This window comes from Phaseolus vulgaris, chromosome 4, assembly GCF_051622355.1.
Source record: "Phaseolus vulgaris cultivar YP4 chromosome 4, ASM5162235v1, whole genome shotgun sequence".
Classification (NCBI taxonomy): Eukaryota; Viridiplantae; Streptophyta; class Magnoliopsida; order Fabales; family Fabaceae; genus Phaseolus; species Phaseolus vulgaris.
The window spans coordinates 3,560,799-3,573,547 of record NC_143501.1 but is presented as its reverse complement, the minus strand read 5'-3'; the positions used below and the strand labels follow the sequence as shown (position 1 = coordinate 3,573,547).

Below are 12,749 nucleotides of genomic sequence, written 5' to 3'. Positions count from 1 at the left end.
CATCATTTTTTTACTATAAAACAAATTAAACCTTGTTATCACCTTTGTTTAGTGATCCCATTCAACATTCAACATTAAAAAAAAAAAAATACTTTTTATCCTTCTAAACAAAAGTTATCATTTTATCTATGGTCTTGAACGCTGACATTTATGGATGAATCTTTTATTTATAATTAGAAACTGATAAAAGGAAACATTTAAAAAATTTACATGTAATAAGCTATGTCTTTATACATGATATGTTTTAGTGAAGAAAATGGACCAACAATAACTCTAATCTTCAACTTCAATTCAACAAGTTCTATTATTCATGTAGTATTTTTTTACCACATGAATGCATTCAATAAGTTGTATTATTGTATAGTATTTTTTCTACAACTCCTTTCTAGTATGGATATGCTCACAAAAGTATAAAAATTTCACATTATTATTCCATCACATATAGTAATTATGATAATTAAATTTGTTAACTTCTATAAATTTTTTTTGTAAAAGTCATACTTATAAAAATTTGTAATTTTTATTTTATTTTTATTTAACCGTGATTCTCAAAATAAAATCCCTCTTGTCATTTATACTTTTATTCTTTACTTAATTCTTAATTTATATTTGAATTTATTATGGCCATGTAAAAATAAAAATGATAAAATAGAAAATCATATAAATACTTTCTTAAAGTATTTTTGTATTATATTTATTGATATTTTCAAAAGACCTTAAACCACACTAAAAAATGAGGGAGTTTATTTCTTTTGACATCTTTTCATTATATTATTCATTTTTTTTATTCTTCTAAACAATAACAAAGTTTAAACAGCTCACTACCCAATTTTCCATCATTACCATGTAAGAAATTATATTTTGACAACCATATGAAAGTTATATACAATTTTTTATATGATGAATTTAGAAAAAAAATTAATAAATAATAAATTTATAATTAAATAATATAAAAATATTAAAATAATAATATTAAAGACTGTAACTGTATATAAGTTGTCAATTTATCATGTAAGTTTATTAAATCACCCATTTTAACCTATATTTGTCATTATTATGTGATTGAATTGAATACTAATTTGTGATTGAATTTTCATGAACCATGTTCCACAAAAGAAGGGTCAAACTGCAGAATAGTAGTTGGTGTTTTGATCCAGCACTTCTGAAGTAGTCTTAGGCCTTACATTACACTAATCCATGACCATATTCACTCTCCACCAACACAACCTCAGCTGCAAAAAAAGTGTAAGAATTGTGAATGACAATGGTCCACACCCCAACAACATCACATGCTCTGCTTAACTTGTACCTTGACATCTGTCACATTCCACCCTTAATGCTATCTTCTGACAAAAAAAAGTACCCTTTTCATTGCATGCCATGCTTTCTCTTTCACAAGTTTTGTGCTCTTCCACAAACAGTTTTTCAAATTCTAACAAACAAAATAATGTGAGTTTTCTAAACCTTACTTTTCTGGCCCATCTTTATCAGGGGCCACCATCAACTGTCATCACTCAATCATCTCTAACAACATGTGTGGAAACTTGTTCCACAACCTTAAATTTGGCTTATGATGTCAAAAATGTAAAAATCACAACTAATTAACACTGGTCAATACTTTGAAAAATAAAATCACTGAATTTATTTCCAAATACTGTAAAAATATTCTATTACCCTATATGTTAGATCTGATGTATTACAATATCCCAAATGAAACACCAGAAGGAAACATTAATGGAATTTATTGATTAATTAGTGAATTTGAATAAATTACAGATTTTTATACTTTTGGTCTGTCAGAAATCATCTTAAAAATGATTTTCAAAGTAATTAATTATTCAAAAACCGTTTTATTGCAAGTGATATATCAGAAGTAAATGACAGTTAATACAATTCTTTGCCTCATTAATGTTTTAATTAAATTATTTTTAGCAGCATTGAATTGAAAGCAACAAAATATATCATAAAGTGAGGAAAAAGTAAAAAAAAAAAACAATTTTGCAATGATTTCTATCTTGGTTTTTCCAGATCAGTACAGTGTGTACAACTGGTGTGGCATAGAAAAAACATTCGTGTAACCTAAGTTTCACCATTGCAGTCACAACTTTTGTTTTTCCTCTCATCATAACAGTTACAACTACAGAAACTCTGTGAACACCAAAGTTTTATCTCATTATTATTATGATTACAGTTTTGGAGTGTGATAGTTCTGTTCTCTCACATTGAACTGACCCCACCATTTTCTCTCCTTTGTCTCTCTTAAGTGTCAGAAGGATGTTGGAGAAGACCATGAAAACATCCAGTACGATGTTTCAGGACAAGCATCATAATCATAGCAAAAGGGAGAGATTTCTTGGTCTGACCTTAGGGAAGGGAGTGCCTTTTGTCTTGTCCACTCTCTTAATGGCTTCTGTTTTCTGTTTGTTCTTCCTCTACAATCCCAACCCTTCAATCCTCACACCCCACCAAGGCCATGACCTCTTTGAAAATCCCTCACAAAACCAAGAACATGCCATCATCACAACAAAGTCATCATCATCATCCCAACCACAAAAGGGTATGTTCCAAAATTATCACACACTCTTCATCATGATCATGTTCAGGTTTTTAAAAAGGGGTCCACAACCATGATTTCGTCCCAAAATCAAGTTTTTTTCAGAGTTCTAATGACCCACAAGGTGTTACAACCGTGATATCATAAATTTTTAATCTTTCAGAAAAACAAACATTGGGATGCAATTGGGATCTCAATTGTGATTCAATTCCTTGATCATGATCATGATCATGGATTATGATCACCACCCTTTATGTTTATGTTTATGTTAACTTGATTTTGTGGGTCTGCATTTGTCCCATTACATAAATTTGTGTACTTTTCTTTATTTTGGGGCAGAACAGAAACCATGTGACCTTTCTAAGGGTCATTGGGTCCAAGCATTGGAAGGGTCATCAACCTATTACACCAATTCAAGCTGCCCTTCAATCCCTGATAGCAAAAACTGTTTCAGGCATGGGAGAAAGGACAGAGATTTTCTGAATTGGAGATGGAAGCCTGATGAATGTGATCTTCCAAGGTTTGATCCAAGGAACTTCCTCCAAATGGTTAGTGGCAAAACAATGGCTTTCATTGGTGACTCTGTGGCCAGAAACCACATGGATTCTCTTCTCTGTCTCTTGTCACAGGTTAGTATCTAATAGTAATTACACCAAATTCTGTGTTATTTACTCAAATTTAACACTTTTTGGTATTCATATTAATAATTTTGCCCTAATAACTTTGCACCACTATTAGGAAAAGTTAAAAAAAATAAAAAAATTCTAGATAACATATACAGTATTCTTGATATTTACTTCTGCTTCTGTTAATGATTAGAATTCGATTTAATTCTCACTTAGTTTTTAATTTTTCTTTTAAAAATTAAAATTGTGAAAAATGTAACATGCCATTTTATTAACAACCACATCATAACCAAATTTAATATATCATTATTACATAATCAATCTGATCAATTTATTAAAATCATTACAGTATATTTAGTAATTTTAATTAATATATTATTTATTTCTCATTCTAGTTTTGTTTTAAATACTCTTTTATTATTATGTTTCAATAAAATAAACTTTACAAGGTGATTAAACCAGAATTAAAATATCTATTGCACTTATTACAAACAAGATATTACAATAAATTTAGTTTATAAGAATATGAATATATTATTTCATATTTTATATAATTAAATTAATAGATAGATTTAATTATAAATATACTCTAATCATTAATTAAAATTCATATTTTAATATCAAGTAACTTAATATTTTTTAACAAAATTTCAATGTTATTATATGATCTAAGATGATAAATGACTCGATTGCAATATAATTAAATTGATATCTAAACATGTGATTGTCCTATACTATATAATATCTGAGCTTAATGATTATGAATCAATTAAAAAATGATATTTGGGTAACTTAGTTTAAGGAAGTTATGGTGAAACAAGAATCCTAAACCAAATTGTGATTGAATTTCAAGCTATATTAGTTCCTTTACACGTTGCACACTTGAGTAGCATAGTTTTGGGCTTTCGGTGGAGCTCAAATTCTTTGCTTCCATACAAAGAGAATGTGATTCTTGTCAACAAATAGAAGGGAAGATTGAAAGGAGTAGAAAGGGAAAATATGCTTGAGTGTGATACACATACAAATCTCTATTTCAAAATTTAACTTACAAAGACAAAATATCATTCTTTACAAAATGTCATTTTATTATCTGAGAGAGATGATTAATAAATTTTGGAGTGTGAACCTAACTGAGATCATTCTTTTGCTCCTTTGCAAAACATTCAATACACCCATAAGTCTAAAGCTATATGAAGACAACTTCTTTATTTGGCAACAACAAGTTGATCCAACCATTCAAGGTTTCAATATTTCCCACTTCTTTTGGAAGATTCTTGTATTCCTCATCAGTTTCCTTGTGCCTTCGATGCTACCTCTAGCACGATTAGTTTAGTGTTCAAAACTTACAAACAACAAGATCACCTCATCCTAATGTTCATGTCTACTTTCATTCTCACCAAATGGTTGGTATTTGCACCACTTCACATTTAAAAACACGAAAATGAGATCATACTGTCACAACGTATTTTCTTAATATCAAGAAGATCGTTGATACGTTCGTCGTTGGAGCACCTCTTACCATTGCAGATCACAATAAAGTGATATTTTAGGGTCTACCAGAAGACTATGACAATTTTATCACCTCCATCACGACTTCCTCTGATAGTTCTTGAGATCCCTTCTCTATTCTATTTAACGACCTCTTGTTTTCTATAACTAATAACTAATCTTCATTTTCTTCAATTTTTGTTATATTTTATTGAATAAAATGTTATTCTATTATTGTATTATAAGACTATAAGAAAAAGAAAGAGAAACTCTTAAACTCTCTTCTTAATTTCGTTGAGACTAATTATTAAAATACACCAATTTCATCCTAATTTATCTACATGATTGATGGTATAGAAGACAAAGTGTTTAGGAAGGTGAGTAATATTCTATTATTATACTTTAAAGGTTATTTTATTAGGCTTACATGAAATTATACTCACCACCTAGTAATTTTGTTTTTTAAACTCATTTCTCATTATTTTCATTTCTATTCTTGTTATCTTTTATCATTACACTCCATTTATGCTGTTGTAAATCATTTTACTCACTTTTTCCAGTTCAATAGTTAGTTTGATCATACATTTTAATTCAACCATCTTACGTTTTCAACTTTCATTTTCCAAAATCAATTTATTTGCTACTTTTGAATACCCCAACATTAAGAACTCTTCTCTAATGGGAAGTTGCGTGATAATCAACATGCAATGTGCGAAAAAAATAGTAAATTGTTGAAAATTTAATTGATGTCAATTTGCTTACTTCTTTTGTAGTTTGTTGTTGGTAGGAATAATTTGAATATCATTTCCTAATTAATTGATTATTAGTTGTGAAATTGGCATCAGTGTTTATTTGACTAATTCCAAATCTTATAATCAGTTTAATACCCAACACTAAAATATCTAAATAATTTAAAATAAAGCAGTCAATTTTTTTTATTCTTAAAATAAAAGCTTTTTTATTTTTATTTAGCCATTTTTCGAAATATACTAGTATTATTTAATAATAATAATACAGCATTATCTTCATTAGAGTTTTTTAGTATAATAAATATTTAACTTTTGTATAATTCAAATAACATTATAAACACATCATATTGCTTATTTATTAGTATTAACAATTCAGTCAAGTTGGTGAATAAAGTTATGACAAAAACAAGTTCAAACTCCGAAATATTCTCCCCTCGTGCATAGGGAAAAACAATGGAATTTGTCAGCAGAAAAGTGTAAGTGTGATGAAAGAGACTCACGTCAGTAAATAACTTTTGACCCAATCAACTTTCAGAAGAGAATTTTTCACACTTGCAGTAGATTTGGATACTTAGAATTAATGATTTTCACACTAGTTTTTCTGATATAACTAATGAATTGCATTTTCTCTCTCTTTTTCCAATAGTTTCATATCTTATGAAGGGTTATGATAATATCATAAAAAATAGTACACCTCTATGAAAAAATATTTTTTTTTCAACTGTTGCAGTTATGTTTAATCTGAATAATGTTATGTCAATATCAGTAGCATGTCATCAACAGTAGAGAATTTGAAATAGCATAGATTCTTCTCTCTCCTCCTTTGTTGTGTTTCTTATGAAACTGATAATTAAGAAAGAAACCATAGTTAATGGAGAATGAAGCTGACTTTTTGCTTCATCTACCTTGATTTTTTATACATTCCTACAGTGTAAACACATAATTCATACCCTTTATCTGTCAACAGTTATATTATTTTTTCTCTAACAAGCCATGTTTCTCATCTCATTGATTAATGTGATACTATCAATTGATCCAAACCAAATATGCAAGTGCGTATCTACAATAAATAAATAGAGAGATTTTTCCAAGAACATTACACTATTCCAAGAACATTACACTAAGAAAACTAAGTTCACTGAGAATTTTGTTGAAAAACCTTGCAGAATGAACTTCCGAAGGACATTTACAAGGACTCAGAAGACAGGTTTCGCAAGTGGTATTTTCCCATCCACGACTTCACTCTGATGATGTTGTGGAGCAGGTTTCTGATAGTAGGCGAGGAGAGAATGGTGAACGGCACAGGCACCAGCATCTTCGACATGCAGCTGGACAAGGTAGACAGTGATTGGGCCAACGAACTCCCCAACTTAGACTATGCAGTGATCTCAGATGGACACTGGTTTTTCAGAGGGATGCATCTGCATGAAGGAGGAGAAGAAGTAGGGTGTGTGTACTGCAACGAGCCAAATGTCACAAGCTACAACGTGGACTTCCCCTTGAGAAAAGCATTCAGAACAGCCTTCAGACACATCAGTGAGTGCAAGGAGTGCAGAAGTAAGAGGATGGTGACAGTGTTGAGGACCTTTGCATCAGCACACTTTGAGAAGGGGTTTTGGAACACTGGAGGGTACTGCAACAGGACAGGTCCAATGAGTGAGAGTGAGGTGGATTTTGAGAAGTTTGAATGGCAACTGAGGAATGCTCAGATGGAGGAGTTTGAGAGAGCAAGGAGTGAAGGTGAAGAAAAGGGTGATAGGTTTGAGGTGGTGGATGTTGCAAGAGCCATGCTGATGAGACCAGATGGGCACCCTGGTAAGCACTGGGGGAACAAGTGGATGAGGGGTTACAATGATTGCACTCATTGGTGCTTGCCAGGGCCTGTTGATATGTGGAGTGAGTTGTTGTTTTCTGTGCTCAAAAGGGTCTCTGCATTTGATCTCAGTCAGGCTTAAACATTCATATGTAGCTACAAACATTTACATCACAGATGCATATTCTTTTTATAGTTAGAAACAAATGCATGCATTCTTTTCTTTAGAACACAGTAATGGTAGTAGTGTAGTGTCATTATAGTTGTGATCACTGGTTCTGAATTGTGGCTGAAGTTGAAGCAATTTTGATTGTGGATGCTAGCTGTAGTGAAGGATTGTGACCATACCAGAGGATTCAGTGGCCAACAATCTTTGACTTGCCAAATTATTAGTTTGCATAGTGTCTTTTGTTTGTCTTTCTATAGAACTCAATGTATCATTTAAATCCAATGGTTTTAATTTTAACAGTTTTTTACAATCAACATTTGAATCTATCATTATGGTGTAAGAACTTGTTTAATTATCTCTTATTATGATTCTATGTAAATTAATCACAAAAGATATTTAGTGTTATCCTAAATTTTCAAAATGATAGAAGAATAATTTAATACAAATTATAGCACTTGAAAAAAAATATTAAAAATTGTAACGGGTTCGTACAAAAGCAAAAATAAAAAGATTAATTTTTTTTATTTCGTCTAAATGGGAATGAATTCTTGAAATAAATATTTCATATTCTTTTATGAGTGCTATATTTTTTTTAACGATTTTAAAGTTTAAGAAATGAAGCAATTATTGGAAAAAAAATAAACGAAAACAAGACAAAATTACTCATTTTCTTCCTTCTATTTATATTCTCTTCTTCTTGCGTATGCTACACACCATTCATCTTCAACGTAATAACCACCTTTTCTTTTTCCCGATTCAGCCATAACGGTGGCACAGTTTCACGCATTGAAACCTAACGCCATCGTAACCGCAACGTTCTTCTCCGAAACCCTTACTCTCTCATTCCTCCGTGAAACGCACGTTACAGAAAAGTGCTTTCTCTTGTTCTTCTTCAATCTCTTGTTGTTGTTGGATTTGCGATCGGTGGTGAAATCTGGCGTTTGCGGGAGTTTGGGAGAGAGATCGGAATTAGGTTAAGGGGAATCGAAGTGCGTTTCGATGTCGGAAGGGTTCGCGATCGAACTGTACTTGGATCCGGCGTTGGAGAATCAGGTGCTGAAGGCCTGGAACGTTCTCGCGCGCCGACAAATCACCACTCACCTCATCGAGATGGAGTCGCGCCCTCACATAACGCTCTTCTCCGCCCCCTTTCTAGAACCTTCCAAGCTCAAATCGCTTCTCAGAACCTTCGCATCCAAGCACGATCCTCTCTCTCTCTCCTTCTCCTCCGTCGGCACCTTCCCCAGCCACGCCGACAACCTCCTCTTCCTCGCGCCCACGCCCTCCCTCTCCCTCCTCGAATTCCAGTCGCACCTCTGCGACGCCATTGGCAAAGAAGGCTTTGAGATCTCCGACGATTTCGCCTTCAATTCCTGGATACCGTACTGCTCGGTCGCGCACCACGTCCCCAAAAACAGAATGCCCGAGGCTTTCTCCCTCTTGCGGGAACTCAAACTGCCGGTTTCCGGTTACGCTACGGACATCGCGCTCGTGCAGTTCTCTCCGGTTCGCGAACTCTTCTCCTTTGTGCTCGGCAACAATGTAGACTCTTGAACTCCTATTTTAGCACTAATTTGTAGTTTCTGGCTGAAACAAGTTTCTCCATTAAACTAGAATGAACTTGTGCTCTAGTTATCTGTAGATATTTTTTCATATAATTTTTTTTTTCTCTAATAGAAGCTCATATGCTAAAATTTGTCTAAACATATTCTTAGCTGACTTTCATAGGTTTAAATTAGCTTATAATTTGTTTGATTCCTAACACGCACGATAATACTTTGAAGTTTGCTTGTGAAGATGTTAGAAAAGAGAGAGTTTCTTAAATTGTTGAGTTGGATAGGTGGTTGTTGTTTTTATTAGGGTGCTGGAAATAGTTAAGACACTGTTATTGTAATTCTTAGAAGAAATACAATTTAAAGTTTAATTATTCATTTAGTTTTATAATTATATAGTTTTTCTTTTATACTCAAATATATTTTTTAGTTCATGTTTAGTCTCTCTATTGTTTTTAATGTGTTTTAGCTTCTACTGTTTAAATTCATAAGAATTAAAAGAGATTAAAAGTAACATAATAAAGACTATTTTTAATATAGAAACTAAGAGATAAAATTTGTTCAATTATAGAAATTAAATGAGTAATTGATCCAAAATCAGTAAATGTAGTTGAAGGTGCACTTTGTGGCTTAATTTAGCCCAAAATTACAAAATCCATGAGACTTGAGTGATAATTAACATACTTGTAGGTGATTAAAGTGATAATAAGCAATTAAGTTATAGAGACCTATTCTTATTTTTCTTTTCGTTCAGGAACTAAAATGACAAAGCTTCACTCTATTGAGCACTTCAAACTTTCGAGGTCCAATTGAGCTGTTTACCCTTTTAATTTTTCTTTTTTAAATTTATGAGAACTTTGATTTGTTTGACCTTATTTATTTTGTTTTATTTCTCTTTTAAGTATTGGTTTTGGAAAACAAGTTAACTCAATGTTTACTCTGAGGTTCTGATTAGATAAACTCCTCCCAAACAGTTATGGGATAGGATAATAAGGAAATAAGTGAGTAATGGATTGTGTTTTTCTGTATGAGCTAAAATCATTTTATAAAATTTAAGCTCATAAATTTATTTTGATTCAATGGAGAATTTCAACTAAATTTTGTTTTTCTTTTTTTATAGGTGCTTATGATAAGACATGAAAATTTGAGTTTTGTTTCTTTATGCATGATTGTGTTTACTTTTAAAAAGAGTAAAGAGCTATGTATTTCTTGATTTACCGTAAAAGATTTTTGTTGGAGTAGAGTAATTGGTTCTATTTAAAATATTGTTGTTGCAATTATTGTTAAACTAGCTTGATGATAATGAAGTACTACATCTTAGATTTAAACCCACATTTAAAATGAATGTATTGGGATAAACTCTAAATTTTGATGAGAGTAAATAAGTGAAACTTATTTGCCTGTTTTGTGGGTTGAGTGAAACTTAAACTCTCATTTTAAAATGATATTAGAGCCACCTCTAATTATCCTCCAGAGAACACACACATGTATCGGAGTCATATAAGGACTTTTAGGAGAGAAAAATATGAAGCTAATGTGTAGAAGTTCTCTCATAATTTCTCTAAATTATTATTTTTAACTTGTGAATTGTGCTTAAGCTAATTTTAACTTACAGACAAATTAATTTCAGTTTTTCTTCTTCTAAAAGTTCTTATGAGAAACTCTTCTAAGCATGCCCTTGGACCTAAACCTACTGTTGGTCTACTAGACAGTAACCGATTAATGATGATATGAGTACTCTTCAGGGCTTAGGCAAAATGGTATAATGCAGAGCTTTTGTCTGTAAATTGAGATTAATCTGTTTAATGGTTATTTGTGTCTGTTCTGTTTGGTGATTGTTAGCCACTGGGATGATAGGCACTCACTATTGGCTTATTGGAATGAGAAGAATATAAGTAGAATTTATGGGATTATATGACACGGAAGTCTTTTAGGGTGGCCCATATATATTATTTCTGATTTGATTTCTTTAATCTTCACAGACTATCTAATCGGTATTGAAATTCCTGGAAAAAAATCAACAGTAAATTTTGTTGTTTCTTTAATGATTTTAGACATCATAACCTTCTGCAACTTCAAAGCTTGCACCCAAGTGCAATATTTGCGCACTGGATTCTTGCTCAGCTGACAGTTCTGGTCATCTAATTCCAATCTACAAAATTGTCCTACCATCTCTTTGCTTATCTATCTGTTTTTTTATTTATCATAGCTATTTTCATTGGCTCTTTTTTTGTTAACATGGTATGGTTTCTTTATATTCAATTAGTTGAGTTCATTAGATTCTTCTCTGTATCAGCTGTGAGAAAATCATTCAGTCATGTTGTTCCTTATGATCCCTGTAACCTTGTTACTGGGTTGTCTATATCTTCATTAACACTCGGTCGCTAAAGAGTTTCGAACTTTCGGTGGAGGGATTTGTAAAATAAAATTTCAACCAAAACGCTACCTTACATCACTGCATACATGTTAATACGACTGCAATGAGTAACGATTTCTGCATAACTGTTATTATATTTCGGCTATATTCCTTGTTGCCTTGTGATCTCCACCAATTTTGGTGTTATTAGTCACTCAACTATCTTTGCATCTCTGTGATGTCACCAAGCAACTTGAACGATGAAAGGAGCTGCACTGGATTGGTTTTGGAATATCCAACTAAAACAAACAGCAATTCAGATATCCAACTAAAACAAACAGCAATTCAGATCACAACATTAACGTTTTCAAAGCTCTGTTTCTATATTGATTTGGTTATCCCGTCTAAAATAAATAAAATCAGAACGGGTTGTCCCATTAAAAAAAAATCAAATTTGCTCAGTTACTTATTGAAACAAATACCCATGAAAAAAATACCACAACTATCCTCATGTACCTGCAAATACTTAATATTTTTAAAATTTTAAGTACAGAACTATTTAATAATTCATATTTCTCTCACCAACACCTACAAATTAAATACCATATTAAGATTTTAACTTGCCCGGCCGAATCTTGGATCTTTTCCCCATCCTAATCTTGGATCTTGGAACTATAATTGTGATTACATTAATACCACAATTATGGCCATTTCGATCACACATGTCTGCAATTTTTCATCATCCCAAAGATTGTGACAAAACTGCAACTATATAACCAACCAATTTTCACAGCATCTCACCAAGCTAGATTCTTGACTGAATTCAGAAAGTTTCAGACCTTAATCTTCCACCACATTCAAGTCACCAACCCACTTTCAGACACACAGTCAGCACTCCACCTGGAATACATCATCAGTCCATTTTGGGTGGTCCATCTCCATCCACATTCCTTCCAAACAGACCGGTCGCATAAGGCATTATGCAGTCACAGAAGAATGAAAAATCTTGTCAAACAAATCTTACGTTGTTTCTTGGTACATTTGTGAATGATACCAAGGTAAAAACAACACCATGTTCCATATATCAGACCCAGCACAAGACAACACCATAACTGTGGCTGCTTCCTGTCCGCCATTTCCCCAAATGTCAAACATTACAACAAAACTGCAACCATGATCACAATTTAAACCCTCTATTCATAGCATATTCAAAATTCTCCACAATAAAGTGTCACACTACCTTTCACAGGTACCTCTTCTTTATTTCACACCGTCTCAGCCCTTCCATATTCTCCACCAACTTCTCCAAGTCTCCCAGCACATTTCTAAACATTTAGCACTCCACCTCAGACACATTACCAATCCATTCCAAACTCGCCATTCACATTCATTTCAATAACACATTTATTCAGACAAAAAAAAAAACCCACCAAACCAAATA

The 12,749-nt window shown here is 32.4% G+C and overlaps 2 protein-coding genes and 1 long non-coding RNA gene across 4 annotated transcripts; 2 read left to right on the top strand and 1 right to left on the bottom strand.

The window, feature by feature from the left end:
* Window positions 1-1,994: 1,994 nt before the first annotated feature.
* On the top strand, window positions 1,995-7,725 carry LOC137836805 (xyloglucan O-acetyltransferase 4). Of its 2 annotated transcripts, none has more exons than XM_068645548.2 (3): window positions 1,995-2,557; window positions 2,894-3,183; window positions 6,584-7,725. In XM_068645548.2, exons 1-3 carry the CDS (start codon window positions 2,275-2,277, stop codon window positions 7,370-7,372), a joined length of 1,362 nt encoding a protein of 453 aa, XP_068501649.1. In that variant the 5' UTR covers window positions 1,995-2,274; the 3' UTR covers window positions 7,373-7,725. The 2 variants fall into 2 exon arrangements, with proteins under 2 accessions (XP_068501649.1, XP_090157233.1); XM_090301107.1 differs by having other exon boundaries at window positions 2,077-2,557; window positions 2,899-3,183.
* Window positions 7,726-8,104: 379 nt separating this feature from the next.
* Window positions 8,105-9,103, top strand: LOC137836803 (uncharacterized). Its single transcript, XM_068645547.1, has one exon. It carries the CDS (start codon window positions 8,399-8,401, stop codon window positions 8,951-8,953), a length of 555 nt encoding a protein of 184 aa, XP_068501648.1. The 5' UTR covers window positions 8,105-8,398; the 3' UTR covers window positions 8,954-9,103.
* Window positions 9,104-11,816: 2,713 nt separating this feature from the next.
* On the bottom strand, window positions 11,817-12,686 carry LOC137836804 (uncharacterized). Its single transcript, XR_011085346.1, has 2 exons — window positions 12,549-12,686; window positions 11,817-12,473 (listed from the first exon to the last, which is right to left on the bottom strand). It is a non-coding gene; the product is annotated as an uncharacterized LOC137836804 (long non-coding RNA).
* Window positions 12,687-12,749: the final 63 nt, after the last annotated feature.

What these genes read in the sequence shown, in the direction of transcription:
- LOC137836805 (XM_068645548.2), top strand. Translation starts at nt 2,275, where the DNA reads ATGTTGGAGAAGACCATGAAAACATCCAGTACGATGTTTCAGGACAAG. An exon ending in ATCATCCCAACCACAAAAGG is followed by an intron (nt 2,558 to 2,893) that starts GTATGTTCCAAA and finishes ATTTTGGGGCAG; the next exon opens with AACAGAAACCATGTGACCTT. An exon ending in TTCTCTGTCTCTTGTCACAG is followed by an intron (nt 3,184 to 6,583) that starts GTTAGTATCTAA and finishes AAAACCTTGCAG; the next exon opens with AATGAACTTCCGAAGGACAT.
- LOC137836803 (XM_068645547.1), top strand. Translation starts at nt 8,399, where the DNA reads ATGTCGGAAGGGTTCGCGATCGAACTGTACTTGGATCCGGCGTTGGAG.